At 28.1% G+C, this 25,593-nt stretch overlaps 1 protein-coding gene and 1 long non-coding RNA gene across 9 annotated transcripts in view; one reads left to right on the top strand and one right to left on the bottom strand.

Annotated features, from left to right (window-relative positions):
• The window catches only part of LOC119671616 (cAMP-specific 3',5'-cyclic phosphodiesterase), a 147,640-nt gene extending 126,659 nt beyond the window's left edge, over window positions 1-20,981 (top strand). For 5 of the 8 annotated variants that reach the window (XM_038082338.1, XM_038082341.1, XM_038082343.1 and 2 more), the window contains 9 exons: window positions 10,363-10,467; window positions 12,842-13,025; window positions 13,153-13,246; window positions 17,663-17,973; window positions 18,043-18,307; window positions 18,997-19,111; window positions 19,425-19,587; window positions 20,205-20,573; window positions 20,724-20,981. In XM_038082338.1, coding sequence (XP_037938266.1) covers window positions 10,363-10,467; window positions 12,842-13,025; window positions 13,153-13,246; window positions 17,663-17,973; window positions 18,043-18,307; window positions 18,997-19,111; window positions 19,425-19,587; window positions 20,205-20,573; window positions 20,724-20,861 — 1,744 coding nt within the window. In that variant the 3' untranslated portion in view covers window positions 20,862-20,981. Of the gene's footprint in view, window positions 1-5,894; window positions 6,294-10,362; window positions 10,468-12,841; window positions 13,026-13,152; window positions 13,247-17,662; window positions 17,974-18,042; window positions 18,308-18,996; window positions 19,112-19,424; window positions 19,588-20,204; window positions 20,574-20,723 lie in introns of those variants that run through there. The other 3 variants (XM_038082345.1, XM_038082344.1, XM_038082339.1) reach the window with 3 other exon arrangements.
• LOC119671621 lies at window positions 11,902-12,168 on the bottom strand. The gene is made up of 2 exons (XR_005251835.1): window positions 12,077-12,168; window positions 11,902-11,962 (listed from the first exon to the last, which is right to left on the bottom strand). It is a non-coding gene; the product is annotated as an uncharacterized LOC119671621 (long non-coding RNA).
• Window positions 20,982-25,593: the final 4,612 nt, after the last annotated feature.

Genomic DNA, 25,593 nt, shown 5'->3' with positions numbered 1-25,593 from the left:
GTTTTATAAGAGATTATTAAGATATTTAATATTTTAACAATCTCATAAATATAATACCTGTTATATACATTTATATAATTATAAATTATACTAAATTAAAAAATATGACTGTTTCAGGGTGAATTCTAAAGCAAAACATTTACACATTTTGAAGAAAAAAACAGAAATGGTTCTCCTCAGAAAAACATACTTCATAGATAGGTATAATCTTCAGTACCTTTATTCATTTATGAAGATTCAGGTTATGCTTTTTCATAATAAAAATACTTTAGAACAGAAAGTTCATTTAAAATAAAGACAAAGCTTCATAAAGTATTGACACGACCTCTAGCTCTAAAGTTGGGACTCCAGTCAATACAAAAGGAAACAACGTCCACAAATTCGTACCTAATATTTTGGAAATATTATTTCAAATTGCTTGTACAGATTTGGGGAAATAATTCAAACCCACAGCATCTGGCTTAAGTAGCAAATGTACACCGATTACTAAAAACTTGAGTCCAATATTAGTTTGTGAATCAATATCCGAATTGTAAATAAAAAAAACATCGAACTGAAACTTTTCTGTTTACACAGCTTAAACGGCTAGTTTTGGTAGTACATGTACACTTTCTACTAAAAACTTGAGTCAATTTTTCGATTTTGTACAAGATTCTTAAACAAATCAAAACATCGATGTGACACCCTTCTATTTTATAGCTTATATGACATATGGCAGGCGAATGTGACAGTTTGAGTACAATATAATATTTTAAAACAAGATATTTAAAAAAAATCTCTTGTGTTTATAGAGTATAAACAACTAGTGTTGGTATATAATGTACCCCGAATGCCAAAAACTTGTATCTAAAATATGATTTTGAAGTAATGTGCCTATACCAAACCGAAGCTATCCAGCTTATGTAGCTTAATTAATTGGTTTAGGCAGTACTTGTACTTCAAATACTGACAACTTGTATCCAAAATAGAATTTTGTAACAGTGTCCCTAAAGTGGAGGAAGATTGAACTGAAACTATTCTGTTTATACAGCTTAATTGTCTGATTTGGACAGTACTTATACACTAAATGCTAACAACTTGAGTGCAACAAAAAATTTCGAAACAATATCTTGAAAGTAAGGAAAAAGTTGTTAGAAAATGAATAGCATTTGACTATTATCATTGTTGCATTGCTTCAACTGAAATTCGGCTTAATATATTCAATTTGTATCTTAAAAGAGGAAAAATATCTATTACCTTTAGCAAAAATGTCATCAAACTTCTTAACATTCGCAACAACATGGACAAAGAAAACTGTGGGTTGCTGCGTCATTCAATAGAATTAAGATGCATAGCATGAATTTCCATCTATTCACTGAACATGCATTTAGCACATTTAATAACATATATTCTATATATATATATATATATTCTAAACAAAAATATGAAGACTTTCAATAGCAATTCCACGATTAATATTTCATCAAAGTTAAAGAACAAGAAAAATTCCGAAAATATTTCCTCACTTTAAAGTAATTTATGTGCATACAACTAATGGCGTACACAAGTATTATTATTGCTCTGCATTTTTCCTACTTGCGCCACAACAGCACCAGCACCAGCATCAGTCCCAGCATCAGCATAAGAATGTATAAATATCATCATGTGATATCACAGTCATTAAAAAGAAAATCTTGTTATACCCTAAGTATGAATTGTTTATCGTAAGCAACAAACAACAACAAAGCGAAATATTCAGACAACGCTCATACATTTTTTAAAAGAAAATAAATTAAAAATAAGAACGAAAGTACAAAATACAAAATATAAAATAATTGATTTCATACTTAACTGTGTTTATGTGCTCAGCAGACTTCATCATTAATTATGCAAGCGAAATGATATATAAAATCATTTCCTATTTCCTGTCATATGTGTAGGGTTTATTCAGTTCGGAATCGGTATTGTCACAAATTGAGTGACGTCACTAGATTTTCGTACTTCTCGCACGCCATCGACAATGAAGCACTAGAAATAAATAAATATTGTTAATATTTGAGTTTACGGATTTGACATTTAAAAGGAACATAAATAGAAAACAAGAATTGTAAAGTTTAATTATGAAGAACTTCTCCGTCCGTAACTCATACGACACGTTGTGCCAGCAAATTTCAAATAAATACCCACTACTAAGTAATATTATATATATATTTATTTATATATTAGTGTTTTCTGAGTAATATTTTATTATTTTTGGTTTCACTTTATTTTTGCACAGAAATGTCAAAAGATTTTTAATTAAGATTTGCATGTCAAACAAACTGAAATGACATCGAATGCTCGTGGTTAAAGTGGGTGACAAAATACTTCACTCACTTTTATAAATAACATATAAAAATGTTATTAAAATAAATTTAAGTATTCTTAGTTTATTTCAAATACCTAAGAATAAAATTTAAGAGAAATTTCCAATTAGAAATTGTGGCAAAAATGCTAAAAAGTAGACTATAAATTTTTAAAATTTATATATAAAAATTATTTATTTTCAGATATTTCAGATATTTCCTATTTAAAACGAAAATAAGTAAGTCACCTGCTCTCATTTGATGACTAGCACGTCATTGTGTATTCAGCAAATTTATACGTAAAAAGTTTTTATAAAATTTGAAGAAGATAATTTTCCCGAAGAAAGTCATAAAATTTTTTGAAATATTTAGAAAGCACTCAAACGCTTGATATTTCTTACTGAAAATATTACTCATTTTCTTGCGTATTTACTCCCCTACCTACCAAGTCGTTGGCCAATGACCAATCTATTAGAGTGAATATTTGCTGCTTTTAATTGTCAAAATTTGATTTTTATTTAAAGAGTGCTTCTTCTTGAAAAGTTTTACATTAAATACTAAAAATAGATGTTCTTCCGAAATTCTTTTTATCCACAAGCATCTGCAGAGTGTCGTGGGAAAGCAATTTTCTTGGAATTTCATACTTTGATGTTTGGATTTCATTTGAAAATTGATACAACTTCTTTCGAACAATAGGTCTTACGTGCGTTTGAAATGTAAGCTGCATGATTTGTTACGTAGACTTGTGAGCAATTCCAAGAATCTGTGCAGTAATTAATGTAGCTCGTGCAAGATTTAATTAAAATTTAAATTGTCTTGCTTCTGAAACATCAACATAATAGTAGCTAAGAAGTCATTTTGTAGCTTGCAGAAAGGCATTGTTGTAAGATGACACAGAGTAGTAAGTACAACTGATACAAGAAGTCTTACCAAGACGTATGAGTGATGTTTTGACGATGCTAACATTACAAGTTATTAGAAAATATTTTCTGATTCACAAGCCAAGAATTTAAGCAAATCATTATGTAATAATAAGTACTTTAACATTTTCTTAAATAAAGAATAATATGAATTTCTTTGAAATTATAAAGAAATACTTTGAAATTCACATATGAAGTATTTTCATTTTTAATAAATATTTTGCCAAGATTTGAATTCATTAAATAAATATTATAAATATTATGCGATGCAGTACTCTATGTTGTAAAAATTTTTTCTCTTTTCTCTTATCTTTTGCTAATTCATTAAAAACTTTCGAAGATGACTAAATTCCTACAATTTAACCTTAAAACTTACAAAAACATAAGCGACATAAAAACTGTTGCTTAGAAACGCTTTACCTAGAAGCATTCGTAGTATCTTAGAACATGGAAAAGAATTGATAAAATTTCACGTCCTTAAGTTAAAAAGAACCGACGATAGAACTTTAATCAGAATTTTATGTTTGTTCTATTTTTTTTTTTGTGGTAAGCGAATTTTAACCAACTACTATCGAAGTAATGTTTTGAGTCACAAAAAGAAGTAAATGTTTTTCATCTACTCTATCACATTACCAAGTTCGCAAGAAATCGGCGATCTACTACATTAAGTTTAGTTAAGTTTATTATTTATGAATAACTTTTGTTTATACAAAAACATTTTTTAATTCTTCAATCTAAGTCTTGAATGAAATGTCTTGAATCTACTGTAGTTACTATATATTTACCACTTTGTGTTTATATGAAATCCCCAAAAGTCATAGTCTAGTACTCATTAGAAAACATTGAATCGCCCATTTGTGCGATTCAAAAAAGGTACCCATTTGCTTTATCATTTATTTGACATTTGCAATATGCTCATTGTAGACACTGTTTAAGTCACCCACATGATGGAAGAACTACTCTAAAAGAGAATCTCTAACTAAAATTACCCTATTATGCATTACATATAATAATTATCCACTTCAACGACTTCAATAACCCAAAAGCGTTCCGTGTATCGTGTGGACATTGTCTAATTTAACAACACGACAAAAAACTTAACGTTTCATAAAAAAAAAATCTCAGTGAAATATCTGAAGGAGTTTTCTTTCCTTTTCTAAAATAACATCTAGTGCCTTAAAACTATCTACGATATCACAATAGCCTTACTTGCTAAAGCGAAAATGAACCCGTCTTTCATGAGACTGACTGTCGCTGACATCTATCAAACTATCTATTTGTTTTAAATATTTGACATATTAATGATAGCTTGAAGATAAATAAAAATACGTCACTTTTCATATTTGCAAAAACGTCTTACTGTGCATTCCTTTTCAATGCGATGCATGCAATGCAATAAAGTGCATTGCATAAAGCACTCACTTCATAAATCCAGTCTAATTTACACAATATAATAAATACAGCAGTTGTTATGCCAAATCCTAATAAAAACATTTAAATGTACCCACTTAAGTAATACAAAGCAAAGCAAACAATCAGGCTAACAATCAGACAAACAGCAAATAGACAAACAAACAAATAACTTAACAATCAGTCTTGCAACTATAAAAACAAAAACAAGAGAATTGCGCTTTAGTAAGTAGCAAGAGGAGGGGAAGCACAAGAAGAGCAAGAACAAATGGGCAAACAAATAGAACACAGCGATCGGCACTCTTGGAACAAATTCATATTATTAAAAATTTTATTACGGTAGGTAAGTGAAGTGGAGAAAATTCAAGCAAATCCACATTATTATTTTAATAGTGAAAATCGTGGGACATGGTGCAAGGGGCACGGGGCACGGCGCAAGAGGCAAGGAGCGTGCGAAGAGATTTAAATTAATTTGTTGAAAACAAAAATATGCCCAGCCACAGAAAATGAAATGAAATGAAATGAAATTCACTCAAAAATAACTATGAAAATTCTTAATAGTGTAGATTCATATTTTATTATTTTTTTGTTTTTTTTTTTCTGTTTTTTTTCTTTTTTTTATATCAGTGAAGAATTGAGTAAACAGCACAGCGGCCGTCGTATCGCACATCTTTAGGCAATTTCAAGATTTCTTCAAAGAGCTCGCAGCATTCGCATTGAAATGATGCTAAGAAAATCGGTAGTCTGAGAAACGCGCATTAAGCAAAAATTTTTAGTTCAATCGTTGTAAAGTGTAGTGCGTGTGCCTTACGTCTTCAAATCGAATAATTTCGATCATCTAAAAAAATTAAAAAAATTTTAAAAAAGCAAAAAAGAAATACTTATATATCTGCAAATTGTTCAGTATTCATTTATATAAAAAATATACAAATATTTAACATATTTTAAATACTTCATGCTAAACACTAAAAAATGGAAGCTGAAGAATTTTTATGAATTAAAAAAAAAAATTTAAATAATTTTGTGAAAAAAATTATAATTTATACAATTGCAAATATTTACAAAACAAAATAATTATGAAAGTGAAATTGAAATTGAATATAAGCAATAAGAAAATAACAAAGTTAAAAAGTGTTTACCACTAAAAGTTATACAAAATATTATTATGATACAGTACAGCACTTAATTGAAATATTTTTCTGCAAAAATATTAAATGTGAAAATAACTTAAATTTGTCAATGCGACACAACATTGTTTTGTTTGTGAAATTAAGGAAATAAGGCGCAGAAGTTTACAAAAAGCGATTTATGAATATTATTACGCCTGCAATTGTACACAAAGGAAAAAGACAAACAAAGATTCGCAGTTCATTTACGAGTTAAAAATTTATTTCTAGCTCAAAGGGGCAACAAATTGCAATTCTGTGCAATTTTACATATCCATAAATTTATCTAGTCCTACATATTTATTCAAAAAAGAATAAGCAATAAGCAAAATGTTGAATAAGAATTCTGGCGGCTCGCAGTCGCTGCCTCGGGTGCACTCATTCTTCAATATGATTCCCGCCATTTTACATGACGATTTGGCTATGACTATAACAGCCGATCGTGATAATATGTTCTCAATTAAATCAAGAAGGTACACATTAAGTAATACTATCAATTAATCGCTTAAGCAACTGCATTTATAATTATATTTTGTAATACACTTATAATTTATGACATTTTGCATTTGCTGTTAAGTTAACGCAACACAAACGGCACACAGTCCGTATGAGTAACATAAATATGTTAAAAGCCATTAGCCGCTCCATACAAATTGTTTTTGCTGTAACATCTACTACTACTACTACGACTGCTGTTGTAGTTGTTGTTATTGTTAATATTAAGTATGAGTAACATAAATATGTTAAAATCCATAAATTGCTTAATTCAAATTGTTTTTTTGCTGTAACATTTACTATTACAACTACTGCTGTTTTTGTTAATGTTAAGTATGAGTAACATAAATATGTTAAAATACATAAACTGCTTAATTCAAATTATTTTTGCTGTAACATTTATTACTACAACTGTTGTTGTTGTTGTTTATATTGCAGCCGTTGGGCTGTGATTGCTTAACTTTCTTGTTTGCTTTTACAGAAACTCGCTTCTACTCAAATTGAAATTAGTAATTTATTTAAAGAAATAAAAAAAAAATTAAAAAAAAGAAAACAAAAAATAGAAAAATAAATATTAATCTTTTTAAAAGCTAAAGACATAATTTTTCTATACATTATAAATCTATATTTATGTAAAATATATAAATATTGTGTATATATATATATACGAGTATATAATATTTTGTCTTTTTTATGTGCTGTTGCCGTACACTCTACGTGCCTGAAATCATGGCAGAACATTTTCTATAATTTGCTTTTTATGTATTGCATGTTATTTTTGTACTAGTTGCTGTTGTCGTTAGTGTTGTTGTTGTAATATTTTTCTTGATGGCATTTTAATGAAACAGGGTCACCGAAATAAGTGTCTCTGATTCTTAATTTTTCTTCTTTTCAACTTTATAAATACACATTCATTTATTAAAATAAATTCAAACAGAAGGAAATTAACAAGGACGTCATTCTGTATGAGTATTTAAGAAAACTTTTATTAATTAAACAATGACGTACAGGGTATTAGCAGCAATATCATTAAAAATTATATAAAATAATATTTATTATTTAATGCTTTACAAATAATTTTTACATGTATTTTATATGTATTTATCTTTATCTTATATATATAATTCTTCTGTACGTGTGTTGACAGTGAACTCCTCCTAAACGGCTGAACCGATTTTGATGAAATTTTTTGTGTGTGTTCAAGTGGATTCAAGGAAGGTTTAGATTCACAATTTGGCCCACTGGATAATGTCTTTTTAATCAATTTTTTATTTTTTGGTATCCATATACATTTATATTAAAAATTTAAAATTTATTCATGCTTACTTTGATTTGTTTAAAAACTTTAAAATCTCTAAAATGAATTGTAAAACTGACGTTGCATAGCTTAAGTGCATTTAAATTCCGCAGCATAATTATATGTGAGCCAATTTTTAATCTTAAGTTATGTGGTGGTATTCCTGGTAAATCCAGCGAATTCAAAAATTCAACACACAAAAAAAAAGAATTATATATATAAAGATATAAATATCGTACAAAAAAAAATACCACGTCTTCGTGGACGATGAAGAAATATTGGTCGACGGACTCGGAATTCACAATTACTCCAGAACCGTTAAATAGATCGGCAGAAAATAATGAAGATGTAAGAAACCAGGATACAATTACACGTGCTAATGAAAGTCAAGAGCAACGCAACGAACGCTAGGAAAATTAATTGCAAGGGGAAACAACGTTCGCCGGGTCAGCTAGTAAATTATATTTTTCTTACATATTACTTTTTAACTTACGTCTGTGCCGATTACATAAATACATATACAACTTTTCCAGAGTTAGCCAGGGTCTGCCTGCGCTATCGAACCTGTCGAAAAGGAGAATTGTTGTGTCTATATACAGTCTTGTCCAGAACCAGGCTTAAACGATTGTTCGCATAATTTTTTAACACACTGGGTGTTATTTCCAATATTACTTGCATTTATTAATTACGAGGAATGTGTAATCTAAACAAGTTTTTTAACTAATTGAGAAGGATTTGATCCTCTTTCTAATTCATCTACCTTACATGAGTTGAAAATGAATGATTTTTGCTTTAACTAGTTATTGTAGTGACAGTAGACCTTTTTCTTCTCTCCAAGCACCAATCTATGCTAAAACATAAATACCAATTTATTACTACATACTCAAGAATAACATTTCATTTCTTAATGTAATGAAGAGTAAATTTATATATTCTTTTACGGTTTATACTTGGAATGTTCTTCAGATTCATAGGTTTGTTAGCAAACAGAGCGAAATGCTTTAATATTGGCAGCCAAACTATTTCTCAACCTTGTTTTTCTTTTTTTTTCCAGTATTCAATACGCAAGTTACTTATACACTTACCTAAATAGCCATAATAACCCATTATCGGGTTCAATCAATCAAAACAAATAGCAAAGACAAAAAAGTTTTACAAAAACAGAACCAAAAATAAGCAAAAGTGCAAGCTAACAGATGCAAAAACGAGTTAAAAAGCACCTAGAACGCGCAAAAGTGCTAATTAACAACACTAAAAAGAACCAGAAATTCATTTATAGTGAAAGATTGCAGGAGATAAACTCTGCAGAAACATTTTTAAACTTGAAATAAGTTTACGTCTAGTTAACTAACTAGTAAAGAGTGAGTTGCTTGTCCAGTTTGGATTTGATTGATCTTGAGATTTGACAGGAGGGCTTATCTGCCCAAATTTGTTCAACAAATAAAGTGATTCTTTGGCAGATACTCATATATTTCAACTAAATTAAGGCCAAAGCCATTGCCTACTGTCCCTGTGTCCACGGAATGTTTAGCACAGATACAAGGTTCATTAATTCTTAGAAAATTCATAAATTAAGCAAAGAAAATTTATGTTCACGGCATGGCATGGCAAAAGCTACAAATCTAATATTTATGAAAATATGAAAAATCTTTAAATTTAAATTTAATTAGCTTTAATGTCAACCACAACCGAAACACAACAACAACAATGGAGTGCCGAAATTCTGTGTCACTAATACACACACAAAAACATAATTTAATCAAAATAAAACACCAACAATGTGAGGGGAAGAATATTAATTTAAATCTTTTTATTACACAGAATAATCTATAAAAATCTGGTAATATTTAAATTGCCAATGCGAATGACGTCATTAAGTGACACTCACATGCCTCATCACATTTTTTCGTTCCATTGGATTTTTTTTTCTGTTTATGTGACTTCTTGATATTTTTAGTCGCAACCCAAAATATTTCACAAAATTTAACAACTTTGGCAACCTTTGAAATGATTAGAAAAAAAAAATATTTAATTAAGCATTTTAAGCAGTTGTGGGGGTGGAGATGAGGGTGGGCGGTAAAATTGGATTATCTGCTTATAAATTGGGGGGTGTGCGCGTCGAGTAGTTTAAAGGTCAACAATAATCGCGCGTTGAAAGCATGTGTAGTTATTAATTAGCATTCACTTTTCACAATTATGCTCAACTTTACATAAATTATATTTTTAATTTTATAATTAATCGCCATTTTTTTATTCAATTATTATGGTGTAAAATTGTTTAAATGCATTAAAAGCTTTTGAAATTAAAATTACGAATTTAGTAAATATGTAAAAATTATTTTTGTATTCAAATTTTATTTGAAATATTCTTAATTTATTTTATATTTATGTATAAACTAATAGACAATAATGTACATATTCTATTCAATCATATAAATTAATTGATCACTTAACTGGATTAATTAATGCTATATTATTATATGAAGTGTTAATTTTTAATTTTTTTTTAATATATTTAAAAATTTTTTTTTATTCTATTTTATTCCTTTTTTTTTTAATTTTGTTTGCAATTTTTTTTTTGTCTTTAATTATATTGTTTTTTATGAATTGATATAATGTAAATGTGTAAAATAATACTATATAAATTTTTATTTTTTTATATTAGTTTAATTTTTTCACAAATATTTAAGATAAATTTATTTCATTTTATACTAAATATTAAATTAATTGTTATTAATTATTTTTTACAGCCATGGTGAAGATCTCATTGTAACTCCATTTGCCCAAATTTTGGCCAGTTTACGTTCAGTACGGAATAATCTATTAAGTCTGACAAATGTTCCAGCTTCAAACAAGTGAGTAACTTCCAGTTTATATTGCATTAATTGTTAACCCTTTAAATGCACATTTTGTTAAGGATTTGAACGAAATTTTTTACTAACCAAAGTGTTTTCTTTTTCAAATATTGGTGTGTAGATCCCAACCTTTAGACTTTAACGAATAAATAATGAAATGTAATATTACAAACCTTACTTAACTTAACATGAAGAGCATGAGCTTTTTTGAGGTGTATTACTATTAATGCATAACATTATTAAATTAAATAATGTATGATAAACAATAGATATTTATTATTATGTAATACAATAATGTAAAAAATTATTCAAAAAATTTCTTAATATGTCATTAAGTAAAGAAAAAGATTTTCTCCAGAAAATCGCGAATATTCTAATACTATATTTCAACGTTTCAAGAGCATAGGGATGAATTGAAAAGTGTTTTTATATCTTATATATTAGTTTAGTAGCTCCATTTTCCTTGAAAAGCATTTCAATTTTAATTTAAATTTTAAATTTTATTAACATCAAATAGTTGGGTAGGAAGGTATCCGGAAGTGTTTATTTAAACTTGTTGGTTCAGTATGCTGCCATAAAAATTTCAGTAAGTTAGAGATAATTTTTACATAATTTAGTAAGTCATTAGTCACTCTTTAAAGAGACATGTTGTAGCTGACTGAGAACCATCTTTTAATAAATCGACAGATGTCAACAGATTAAAAAGTCATTATGTAGCTCATTACGAACTTTTAAAAATTCAATCTTGAAAAAAAATTTGTTAAGCTGCATATAGAATTTCTAAATCTTCTTTTCTAACAACACTAAAAAAATAGAAAAATGATTCTGTTTCCCTGATTCTCACTAGAATCGGTTTTAATTTCAGAATAATACTTTAATTCCTTAACGAGTTCCTCTTTGTTTTAATATTAATCTTTTAATGGTAATGGCTCTGAAAAAAATCGAAGATTAAAATTAGTTTTTATAACAGTTTTCGCACAGTTTACTGAATTTAGTGGATTAAAAGATTCCTTATGAGTTTACTCAGAAGAGGTTATAAAAACAATACATGCACAATATTTTACATTTACACGATCATTTTATTCTTAATGTCAAAACGATATAAAATACATACTTCTCAAAATATTTCTTCTGCGTTCTTACATACCCACACACCCAAGCAAAGTTCGTATATACGAATTTTTAACCTGCAGAATTCATGAAGTGTAGAAAGCATTAACAATCAATCCAACAATTTTAATCCTCAACAATTACTCTAGTGTGGCATGAGCCATTAACGTTAAACGAAATATTAAAATAAAAAATGTATTAATTTTTTTTGTTGAATGAAAACATTAAACTAATTAAGGTCCTCGATTAATTCCGTATTCACTACTGATAACACCGTATGTCCATCTTTAACGAAAGCCTCCTAAAAGCAAGCTCATATTTTTCTTACATCATTCTCTCTATTACCATCTACCTCCCTCTCTGTAGTGCAGTGCCTCTTCTTGTTCTAATAATAAAAAAAATTTATTTTGAAAAAAAAAATCCCCTAAATGTGTGTTTTTTTCGATGTTTCACGTGAAGAATTAATTTTCTTATTAATTATATTAATATTTATTATTACCATCCAATTGTTGTACACCAGAATTTAACTCAAATTTTCTTTTCTTTTGTTTTCTCTTTCTCTCTTTTTATATGCATAACTCTTCCGTTTTTTGAATTCCTGCATCAAAATAATATCGAAATAAAAAAATAAAATAAAAAAAAATATTTTTACAATTTCTAAATGTGAAAATCCATTGTGATGTGATTTCGTTCTCGATGTACAACATAAATGTTTTCATAATCTGACAAAATTTCCAACAACAACAAATAATTATTATATGAAACCAATAATCACAAAACAACACAACCACGCCTACTTTTTTAACTTCATCAACCATTCAACTTCATTTTCTTTTTTTTCCTTTGCATAAACAAACTAAACGTAATGTTTGCTATGCTTCTTCTTCAACTGCTTTATTTGCTTTTATTTATATTTATCACATTTACTTTTCTTTTCTTATTTATAATTTCTTTTTTTTGTATTTTCATTTACAATTTTATATTATTTTTATTTTTTTTTATTTTATTGTAATTCGTACTTTTTTTTTAATTTAAATTCTTGCACCTGTTGCTTCATAACCATTCGTACTAATTGTGCTCATTGCCATTATCGTTGTTGTTGTTGCTGCTGTTGTGTGGTGTATTGTGTTGCTTTGTTGTATGGTTGCGCTGCTTTGTGATTCTTTTTGTATATATGTTTGTGTTGTTGGCTTTTTGTTCTTTTGCTTTTTGTTGTGTTTTTGTTTCTGTTTTTGTTTTGGAAAACATTTATTAATCAAACAAGATCCAGACGACCAACGCAATCATCAACGGTTGGACGTGGTTCAGTGGCCAGTGTACAATTGGCTCAAGGTGATGAGGCATACAATCGTTTAGCCACCGATACTATCGAGGAGTTAGACTGGTGTTTGGATCAATTGGAAACCATACAAACACATCGCAGTGTATCAGACATGGCATCGTTGAAGGTAAGTAAATTTTCTTCGAATTTCAAAGAGTAGACTTCACACTATTCAAAAAGATTTATTATAGTGAAGTGTACTTTTTTTATTAAATCAATAATTTTGTTAAATAATTAAATTAATTTAATTACAGTTCAAACGTATGCTTAACAAAGAACTTTCACACTTTAGTGAATCAAGCAGATCCGGCAACCAAATATCAGAATATATCTGTTCAACCTTCTTGGGTAAGTTAATCAAAACTATTTGAATGTTCTTCACTATATAAAAAAGTTTTTTCAACTCATGCCCCTAAGTCTCCTCGGCTAAATTATGTTTTATATAAGAGATTTATACAATGAAATTCTACAAGTACATATAAACAAGAAATTATGTACTTTTATTATATACTTTTATTTGTATTCATTAAGTCCTCAATAAGAAATAATATATAGAATAGATAACTGTAGCTTAACTTACTCCCTTAATTGGTCAGTGCAAAAGTAAGCCGTCCTTGGTTGCGTCCAGAAGCCCCAGCCAAATAGTCCAATCAGTGACTATCTGTCCCCACTTGATAGTTCGGAAATGCCTTCAGCGTCTTCTACTGTGTTTTCCAGCAGTGGATACCAAACCGAATACCTCCTTAGCCGGAACACTTTCTTTCATTCGCACGACTTAAACAAGCCTTAATTGTGTGTTAACTTCACACAGGTGGTATCACCAATCAAGTTGGCAGAGCAAATTTTTCTTAATTTGAAAATGTGTATATGTCAAACTTTTTAAATGCAAAACTTAATTCTTTTGAAATTTATTCGATAACTTTTTGAAACCTGGGTAAGTGTATATGGGTTAAACGATACGAAATCATTGCTAATGTGGTGACCCAGTCGTGATTTGAACACGCACCCACATGATTGCGGTTGCGCTTAACTATTTCAATGTTACGATAGAGCTCGTATAGCTCATTGTTCTAGCAAATTCGATACTCGTTGACAACACATACCAGACCATAGATCTTCCGATGGATTTTTCTCTCGTATGCTTTTAACGCCTTTTCAGCGCTATTGGTAATTGTTCAAATTTCTTCACCATACAGCAAGACAGACATATAGAGTGTGTTGTTTTTTTTTCGAAGGAGGGTTTTCTTTCCCTCTTCGGGCTAATTAGGCAATTCTCAGGATAGCAAAAATTTCTGCCTGAAAAATGGTAGAATTTAATAATCCGTAGATCAGTGGAATAGATTTATATTTTCTACAAATGTGTTTATAAGTAAAATCTATTTAAATTACGCGAAATACGTATATAAGTCTTACTTAAGATATATCTAAACAATAAGTGGTTGTTGTAGTCGATTAGAGCTGTCTTGAAAATTATTTTTTTTTTATATTAAGGCATGAAATTAATACCAATTTATATAATTTTTAATCAAGGTACTTAGGTTTATCCTTTTTTTATTAGAATTTACAATAATGAAGTAATGGAAAAAAATTACCAGTTTGCTTTGTCTAAGTACCGAAATCTAACATTGCCTGACTTCTACCTTTGAAACTCTAGCAAATTCTTTAACATTCCTAAATCGTCTTACATTCTATCGTAAAAACGTGTGAAAACGTGTGTTTAGATAAAAACATGAAATAAAATTGTGAAGCAAAAAAATCATTCACACAATTCTCCTGAGCTTTCATTGCACAATAAATTTACACACTCAGTCACTTTAATTTAAAATTTAAATGAAATGCTGGGCCGCTCTACCGTCAGAGGCAAATCATAAAAGAGCTCATGCATTATCCATTAAAAGATCACAGTAGGATTGCCGAGCGGTTTTATAGCAATTTAGATACATTTTAAGTAGAGTAGCAGAAAAAAAAATATTATATAAAAATTACGCTTGTTGCTGCTTTAAGGTGTCTCAATGTGCCTCAATGTAACTGCTGTAGTTGCTATGATTTTTACATCTTCCCCCCTCTTACTTATCACACATTAGGCGATTCCACTTGAGTAAATATGCACGTTAAGCCTAAATGCAAAATATACCAAAAATAAAGTTTAATAATAGAAAATTAGAAGCATTATAGTCATTTATTGTGTGAATAGGTAACCGCTCAGTGTACAAACAGTGTACGCCTATGGGGGGTGCAGCGAAGCACGAGGACTGCAAATGGAAGTCTCTAAGTTTTATTTATTTTTATTTATATGCCTCTACTCGCAGTTTTAAGCGTGGCATACCCACAGAAGTATAAGAATACTTCAATAAAAACTTGCAAATACTCGCAGGATACACAGGATATTGCAAAATTCTGGTAACTAAGCGAAGCACCCGTCTTCAGTAACGTGCAAAGGAACAACATTGAAACCACTAAAATGATTGTGAATCTAACTGAATGTGGGCGGTAGTCGGTTGTTGAGTAACAAGCAAGTCCATACAGGCAAAACATGCAGAATAAGTCTTCAAGCACAACAGAAACAAAACCAAAAAATAGAAAATTCAAATTAATTCAAATTAAATTGAAATTTTATATTCAAAGAATAACACGGTGTACTGTGAATTTCTACAACAACAACAACAAAATACCGATATTATTGTTGTTGCTGTTGTTGTTAGGAACTCCAAGCGTACACGCAGGATTTGACTGCTGCCGTTGCGGCTACAGTACCTGCCTGTTAAAATGCTGGGAAAAACTGTGTAATGAAACCGTGAAAACCACACCCAGCGTTGCCAACTAAAAAGTAAATGTTATTAAGCACGATTGAAAAAGTTTTAAATAAAGTAAAAATATTAAAAAATAAAGTGGGAATAAATAATATTTAGTGGGAAAAGTGAAAAATCATAAGCCGAGTACGTATAGCAACTCATTAGCAAATAAAATGACGTCTAAGCCTTATTTTGATACTAAGAAAATATCAAACGAGTAAATTTGATTGATAAGAAAATTTGTGTATTTGGAAAACTCCATTGAAAGTCAACATTTCCTAAATATGTTCCATTTTAGTTTTAGTTTAATTTACATTCTTCTTAATAGAAATGCAGAATATGAAATGGAAAGAGTTAATGAGATCGGTACTAGAGTACCTAATAAATAGGAAAAGTTTTGTAAAAGTACCAGTTAGAAATGTTTGAAACAGATTTGAGAAAGATGAAGAAAAAGTTGTGGAAAGACTTTCTAGTAAGCTTCGAGACCTTCACTTCTCAGACTAGACATTTGGAAATGAACTTATATTTCGTAATACTATTTGGATTAATACTTATGTGCATTAATAACTGTTAAAAGGAGTAGGAGTAGTTTTAAAAGAAACATTTCCAATATTGTCCTTCATATATATTGTACGAGTAGTAATAGAAGTCTGGATCTACAGAGTAGATACCGATAACACACAAGTTTCAAATTTGCAAAACTTAATGTTTAATATTGTTTGAAATATTGACTTTATTTGATTCACTCCATGAATTAAAGATATTTGTATTTGTAATGATATACGTATTAGTGACGAACGAACTTTATAAGTATCACCTTCTTTCCCAAAACTACTGACAGACATTTTCTTGCCTTCCTTAATTTATGTTATGTAAATCTCAATAAAAACTGAAATAAATTTGCCTCATCAAATATAAGCATCCTTTACAAATTCCAAATTACATTACCATTCTGCGTTAACCAGAATTTAAATTATTCAGGCACGGAACTTTATAAATTTTGTTCAAATAATCCAAAAAAAAACACTTGGCTTATTCATGTACCTCCAAATTTCAGTTACCGTTATTGAATTCCAACGATTATTTATTGGTGGTAGCGAATATCCTGTGCATTACACTGAGACTTTATTAAACCACGAAGAACCAAAAAAAAGTATCTCTCAATACAAATCCTACAGGATTCTTTTAAAACCGCACAAAAAGTGAAAATGCCAGTTCAACCCTTCAACTTTTTTCGCATATTGAATGAGTTTTTTTATCGCTCTGCCACCCACTTTCCTCTTTGTTGACTAAGTAACAGCATATGAGTTCGTATGTACGCAACATTGTTGACTCTGTTGTTGTCGTTTATGTATGTTGGCAACACTGCCACTTGTGCTCCACAATACTTGCGGCTTCCACAATAAGTCACGGGAAAAAAGTAGGAAAACTCTTGAAATTGACGTAAATCATCACTTTGCATTTTAAGCTTTGTTGTTGCAATTGTTGTGGGGCTTGTTGCCAGTATTATTGTTGTTGTTGTTGCTGCTGTCGCTGTTTTATATGAACTCCTGCTGTGGTTAACTTAAGTTAAAAAGTGGTTGGATGTAAGCAAAAATCAAAGGGGGGAAAACTGAATTTATTTGAATTTCTGAATACATTTTACTTATGGGAAATTATTAGGGAGGAATCACAGCGGAGGGGAAGGGGGAGACAAATTTAAAAAATTTAATGTTAACAAAAAACTTATGGTAGAGCATTTAAGTAGCAAATGTTTTCTTAAGGATCTTAAATTGAAATACTTAAGTTTTTAAATAACTAAAAAAAGATATAAAATAAAAATAAAATTTTAAAATAAATTAAATTTTTAAGTAAATGAAGCCAGTAAAATTAAATGAAATAAAATTATTTTATAAAACTATCTAAATATATGCTATTCATGTTATTTTTAATATGTTTGATGAATAATAATCGCTATTTTTCTATATTTTAGACAAACAACAAGAGTTTGATTTACCTTCAATGCGTGTAGAAGAAAATCCGGAACCAATTTCCGCATTGCACTCCGTCAGTCGTTCACCGCGCGGTCCGCCCATGTCACAAATATCAGGTGTCAAGCGTCCATTATCACATACAAATTCATTTACTGGTGAGCGATTGCCCACATTTGGCGTGGAAACACCGCACGAGAATGCGCTCGGTACATTGTTGGGCGATTTGAATACGTGGGGCATTGAGATATTTAGAATTGGTGAACTAAGTAACAGTCGACCTCTCACCTGTGTTGCATACACAATATTTCAGGTAAGCTCAAAAATTTATATCATTTATTTCATCAGTGCCGTCAAATCTATTTTTATGTTTTGTTTACAGAGTAGAGAATTACTGACCAGTCTTATGATACCACCGAAAACTTTTCTTAATTTTATGACTACTCTGGAGGACCACTATGTTAAAGACAATCCGTTTCACAATTCACTGCATGCGGCTGATGTAACTCAAAGCACGAATGTATTACTGAATACCCCAGCCTTGGAAGGTGTTTTTACTCCATTAGAAGTGGGCGGTGCATTATTTGCCGCTTGTATACACGATGTTGATCATCCTGGCTTAACTAATCAATATTTAGTTAATTCAAGTAAGTTTATGGAATATATAAAGTACAAATAAATTTATCTTTAATAGGTCATTTTTAGTTATTATATTTAGAATATATTAAACTATAAAAGACTATAAAAAAAGACTTAAAGACTTGAAAATATTATTACAGAGTAGTTCACTTTTATTTTTCAGATGGAAAAAATTGAGCAATTAAATTAGTAACTAGATATACCTTGTGATCAAAAAATAACGAAAATTTTTCGACTTTTTGTATAGACGCCAAACAAAAACTAATCGTACGATATGCGTTAAACTTGATAGAATGTGTATAATAGTGTTGCCAGCGTGAAAATAAAAAAAATTTACCGATTGGATAAGTGCGGGAATTCAAAAATAGGCCTCTCGTTCTTTTTTGATCAGAAGGTATTTCTATTTTAGTACAGAATTTATTCTGTATGTAATAAAATAGTGCTTTTTCTGTTCTAAATTCTGTAAATAAAATTAATTACTTCTATATATAAATATCTAGTTTATTAATTTTCATATATTTTTTTATTAATACAACAATTACAATCAATAATAAAAATATTTAGTTACATTATCCAATAGAATTGATATAAAAGAACGATTAAAATAATAATTATCATATAAGTCATATTTGTTTTTTTTTTATTAGTACTAAATAATATATATCAGATAATAAGTGCCATTTTTGATCAATTTCAGGCTCTGAATTAGCTTTAATGTATAACGACGAATCTGTTCTTGAAAACCACCATTTAGCCGTTGCCTTTAAATTATTGCAAAACCAGGGATGTGATATATTCTGTAATATGCAAAAGTAAGTGATATAAAACAAAATGAGATACATACAGTAATATTATAAAATAGATATAACAAAACAAATTGGTTGATATAATGAATATGCTAGTAGAAGTATTATATATATGCAAGAATATATATTAATACTTAAATGAAATGAAAAGAACGACTTATGAAATAAAGCTGAGCACATCACACTAACAAATTGCTATATACCCATTTTATCATTTACGAAATACTTATTCTTTTCATCTTCCATTTACTAAATATAATTTTACAATTTTGTAAAACAAATTAATTTCAAATAATATAAATTTATTTCCATTAAACAGGAAACAACGCCAAACTCTTAGAAAAATGGTTATTGATATAGTTCTGTCCACTGACATGTCCAAACACATGAGCCTTTTGGCTGATTTGAAAACTATGGTAGAAACTAAGAAAGTAGCTGGTTCCGGAGTGCTGCTTCTAGACAACTATACAGATCGTATACAGGTAAATAAAAGAAATACTCCAAGTACTTGTATCGTAAGATGAAAAAAAAAATACATGAAATATGTCATGTTATATACGTACTGTCTAATAAATGTTTGCAACATGCTGAAGAATGTGAAAACATAATATATTAATAACACGAAACGATGGTATATTAATCAAAATACGCTTTACAACATAAAGTCGAATACTACAATCGAGAATATTCAAACGTACCTATAAGTAAAAGCTCAATGATGATGACCTGTTGGGCGAAGAATGGTCACATTTGTGGATTAAGGTTTGGAGACAGCAAAAAGAACAATAAAATTGATGAACGAAATAAATACAATGCTATAATCCATCAAGAATGAAAGAAATTTTGTTGAATTTAACCCACGCTACAACGGCAACAAAGGGCTTTGATAAGGAGGAAGAAGAATTTTTTTTGCTTTTCGCAATAAAAATATATATATGCTTGTTGTAAACATTTTCGTGACAAAAATTTGTATATTTTAACATAATGTTTACCATTATGGTTTATATATTGTGAAATATTAAAAAAAGATATTAAATACTCCTTGTAAATGTCTTAGGTATTTGAAATTTAATAAATAACTTTGTTATCATTATTTTAGGTGCTCGAAAACCTCGTCCATTGCGCAGATTTAAGCAATCCAACAAAACCATTACCATTGTATAAACGTTGGGTTGCCCTTCTAATGGAGGAATTCTTCTTACAAGGTGACAAAGAACGTGATGCTGGCATGGATATTAGTCCTATGTGTGATCGTCATAATGCAACTATTGAGAAATCACAAGTTGGTTTCATCGATTATATTGTGCATCCATTATGGGAGACTTGGGCAGATTTGGTACATCCCGATGCACAAGACATTTTAGATACGCTTGAAGAGAATAGAGACTATTATCAGAGTATGATACCACCATCACCACCACCATCCGCAGCAGATGAACAACCATCTGATGATAAAATTAGATTTCAAGTTAGTATCACACTAACAGTGGCAATTCTTTTTTTTTTTATTATTTAATTATAAATTTATGTACTGAAAATCTTATAATAATTTTTTAAATAAAATATATATATTTTTTAACATATTTATTAATATATTCTCACTTTTCAAATTTTTCAGGTAACACTTGAGGAGTCCGATCAGGAGAATCTTGCAGAAGTTGAGGAGTCTGAAGAAAACGAAAATAATAAAAACGATCCGTCGTCTGATTTAAAGCCGTCGGGGAGTCAAAATCAGAGCCATCATGCTGGAATGTGACGGAGAGTCGTAGGAATTTGCAGAAAGTTGACCGAAAAGGCGCAAAACTTTTTATTGATACGTTAGTGACAACAAAAATTTACCAATAACAGCAACAACAACAAATACCAAAACAAAAACTAAAAAACTTACAAAAAACCAAAAAAAAAATGTAAAATTTATTTTAAGAAAATCCTTAACAAAAAAATAAGAATGTTTATAAAATATTAAAAAGCAAACTAAAGAAACAGAGATGATATCTAAAAGGAACTCTCTCAAAATAAATGAATCAATCTTCACTAAACAACAAACTAAGGTGAAGCAGAAGAAGAATGGGAAGAAGAAGAATCTTTAGTTATAGCAATTAGCAAGCCAGACAAGAAATTTAATTTTATTTTATTTAAATATTGAAACTGAAAGATACACCAAACTTTTGGAAAAAGCACAAAATATTATTTTTAAAATCGACAAAAAATAAAACAAAAAAAAAGAACTAGAACAAATGAATACAATATGCAGAATTTCTAATTAATATTAAGTTTTTAAAATTAATATTAATGCATTTTTTTATTTATGAATTTCAACGAAAGCATAAAATATTTTAATTAATTTGACTAAATAAGAACTGGACGAATTCTTAAATTGAATGAAATATTTTTAAAATTAAAAAAAATTTAAGCCTTTTAAATTATGTATATTTTATGCTTTTGTTGCAATATTTTTAATTTATCATTATTTAAATTGTTTCATTGATTTTATTAATATAAAGTTGTATTCTATATTTATTATTTTTTAAAAGAAAAACCTTTTTTAAAGCTCAGACCCAAATATTTTAATAGCAAAAAAGAAAAGAATGTATTTTTGCTGATCATTTATTTTTAAAATAATTTAAATTTTTCGACAAACGCAAAAGATTAAAAATTTATTCAGTTAGAAAAAAATTTAAACAATAAATATGGCAGGAAATAGTAAAGAAAATCAAAATTTATTAAAATTCTTTTCCAAAAACTATTTAATTTTTTTTAAATATTTTTTATAATTTGAAATGATACATCACATTAACAATCACAAGAGTTGGCTAAACTGGCAATACTAAAATATTAACTTACATATTAAAATAATAAATTAAAACAGAAAAATTAAAAAAAAAAAGTATAGTTGAAGTATATGAAAATTTTTAATATTGAACTCGAATTTAATTAAAATATTATATATATATATAAAGTAAAAACAAAAATTATACTATAAAAGTACACCCTAATTAACTTCAAAGATGGTAGCTAAATGTGTTAAACTTAATATTTAACTTTTACTAAAAATGAAAAAAATGTTTAATGTAAAAAAAAATTGTAAGCTTATTATAAAGAAAATTAATGTAAAAATTTTATTAAAACTCTAGAGACTTTTTGTAAAAATAATATAAAAATTATAAAACTAATATTAACACTTTTTACTAACAAATAAGTGAAGGAAAAAAGTTGAAAATTGTCTTTAAACCTTAAATTTAAAGTTTTTATGTTGTTTTAAAATTGACTTACGTCAAAAGCGCTGACATGCACTTCAAAGCAAACAAACTGTTGAACCAACAGAACGAGAGCGCACTGTACTAAATTATTTCTTCCACTTTTCTTTTCTAAACTGAAAATACTTATTGTCTTCGCAGCCTGAAAAACTATTTTAAAGTAAAATTAAAAAAGAAATTGTGAAAAATTATATATAATTATTAATTGCATGAAAAAATTTACTAACAATTTTTAATAATTTGTAAATTATTAAATATTTTAAGCTAAAATTAAGCTTAGGCAAAATTGTGAAAAATTGAATTTTTCAATAAGTAAAAAAATTTATGAGCGTTTCTATAACATATTTTTAAAATAAAAAAGACTTAATTTCATTTAATTTTATTTAATTTTATAAAAAAACAATAACAACAAAAAGGCACAACATTTATGTAAATGCGAGAAGCATATTGACAAGAATGACAACAATATTGCGATTTTTGTGTATTATTTTTAAAATAATTTTTATTTTATTTTTGTTTTATATTTTTTTTAAGAAAGTGACAAATTGTGGCCAAATATGTGTTAAATTTTAAATTTATTTTATTTAAATATTATTAACTATTTAATTATATTATTGTTTTTAATTTTGTTAATAGGGCAGGATCCCGCTCTTAATTTTAACTGAAACATATTAATTTGTTAAATACAAACAGACAATTCATATGTTTCGTTAATAATTAAACAATTGAAAAGCACCTTGATGGTCTAAAATATATCATAATATATATATATAAATATATTTATATATAAATAGTAATTTTAAGTTAAAATTATGTATGAAAAGTAAATAAATGAAAAAAACATTGAAAAATGTTAAGCATAAGCAAACTACATTGAAAATGTTAGCAAATATTTAAATGAATTATTAAATTACATAAAATTTGAAATAAATTGTACAAAATTAAAAGAATTAAATAAATATTAAAATTATTGAGTGAAAATATTTAACAAAAAAAAAATATATATATATATATGACTTTTTCTTGTCTTGAAATAAAACACTGAAAGTAATACATATTTATATAATAAAATAGTTAAAAGATGCAGCTATTTATTTATATTTGAATTAACTATAAATGTCTTATAAATATTAAAATAGTAAACAAACAGTATAAGAATACATTAATAATGTATTTATTTGAATGAAAAAAAAAATTTTAAAAATGAAATGAGGAGAAGATACTTAAATACTAATTATACGACAGAAATTCAATGTTAGTGACGTAAAACTATTAAATATTTAATTATTTGTTAAGTAGCTCATATAAATTAAAACCAAGGAAACTTAAATGAAGTAAAGATAGTAATGAAGAAATATTATATAAAATATAGAAACTTGCGAATTAGAATTTAACGAAATGATTAATCACCACAAAAAGGAGAGTAACGAGCATACTTACATCTCAAACTCACATACAACTTTTTGAGAGTGCCGTGGTCTTTCAATTTGCCTAGTTTAGTAAAGAGAATATAAGTTTTATAGATTAATAACACAAATAGATAATTATCTTTTTTTTGTAATTATTTATTTATTTAGTTTAAATAAATACTTAAATTTATTTTTCAACAGTTGAGAAGTTCTTTAGTTCGTATTTTCACTAAAACTACAATTTCTGACACTAGAATGACTAGAAAGAAAATCATCTAGCATTTAAAATTATACTTATCATATACTTTATTTCTCTAACAATATGATAATTGACCAACTTATATCAATTTACCCGTATGTGGTGTCACCGCTCTTGAGAAGAACATAAAACAAAGAAAAGGTTTCTCTATTCTGATCTCTTGAGAACCGCATGTCGCATTTCTTTCCACTAATCCAACTACATGTGCTCTGCATGAATATCTCAACGATATTGTGTAAGGTCAGTGTACTTTACGAGATATGTGGGATTTAAAACATGAACTTTTAATATTAGGCTTCTTGATATCCATGTCACAAGAAGTAAGTAACACTTTATCTTCCGAAGAGATGAGTGGTTTCGAGATGAAAACTATGGAACCAATGCAGTTTAATAGCGCAATCCCTAAGCATTGTTTGCTGTTTTTCGAGTTCTATCTATAATCAATCTGCGTTGCTTTTATTTTTGCTGTTGACTTACGCAGCCTGATCGAAATTTTAATATAACGAATGTCTTTCTAGTGTGATTAGTGGACTGAACTGCTCATAGTTGAATGGGTGACCAAATCTTCCAGACGTAAAGAGGTTCGGATTATTTTGTAATTCGGACTTCATTATAGACACAATTGGGATTTGAGATTTTATTCTTAAACTTGATGAATTGGCTCAACCGGAATTCTGTGAGATGATAATAATAAAGTTATTCATCAAGTAGTCTATAAATTCAAATTTTTTGTAATTTCTTTGAATTTCTTTCATAATGTCCTTTCAAATAGCTGCAAAGAAAAAGTCAATTTTTGTTATTTTAAGAAGTTTTCTGTTTCTTAAATATTGATATTTTAATATCAAGTACTTAAGTTCAAATAGTTTTCATATTGGAATGATTAGTGAACTTCATCCGGATGTTCTTCACATTTTCTTTGAAATGCTTTAATTAATTGACTACTTTTGGTATGTCTCCTTCTCAACTAATTAGTTTTTATTAGTCTTATTATTAGTTTATTTTATTTATCTTAAAGAGAAATTGAAATGAAAAAAAGCTATTGAACAATTACACAGCAATCAAGGTGCTCTCGTACATGGCAACTAATAAGCAATCCTTGAACTTAACCAAATATATGAATTAATGTATAAATACTTAAATAATTAATCCTTGTGTATAAACTAGCGCTGTAATCATTAGAAAAACTAGAAATTGAAGTTTTTTAGTTCATGATAAATACTTTCCTTTTTTTTTTCTTAAATTTTTATTTGAGATTTTCACTGCAATATCAATTGTAAATAAATTTTGCAGTATTCACTGACAAAACTAACTGAAGAAACTGCAGTGAAACTGCAAAGTTAAACAGAAAGCAGACATACAGACATACAGACACAAAAGTATTAAAAATTCTGTAAACAGAGTAATAACAACTAAACAACTAAACAGGTTGAGATACATATTAAACTTAAAGAATAAATTAAATTGTGGAATACTAATTAGCTTAAGTGTAAATGTTTATAAAATTTAAATAAAATAAAATTTAATAATGAACACAAAAACCTACTAAGGAGCATAAATCTACTG

Source organism: Teleopsis dalmanni, chromosome 1 (genome assembly GCF_002237135.1).
Source record: "Teleopsis dalmanni isolate 2A chromosome 1, ASM223713v2, whole genome shotgun sequence".
In the NCBI taxonomy this organism is placed as follows: domain Eukaryota; kingdom Metazoa; phylum Arthropoda; class Insecta; order Diptera; family Diopsidae; genus Teleopsis; species Teleopsis dalmanni.
Note: the sequence above shows the minus strand (reverse complement) of the source record. Positions and strands in the feature narration are given on the sequence as shown.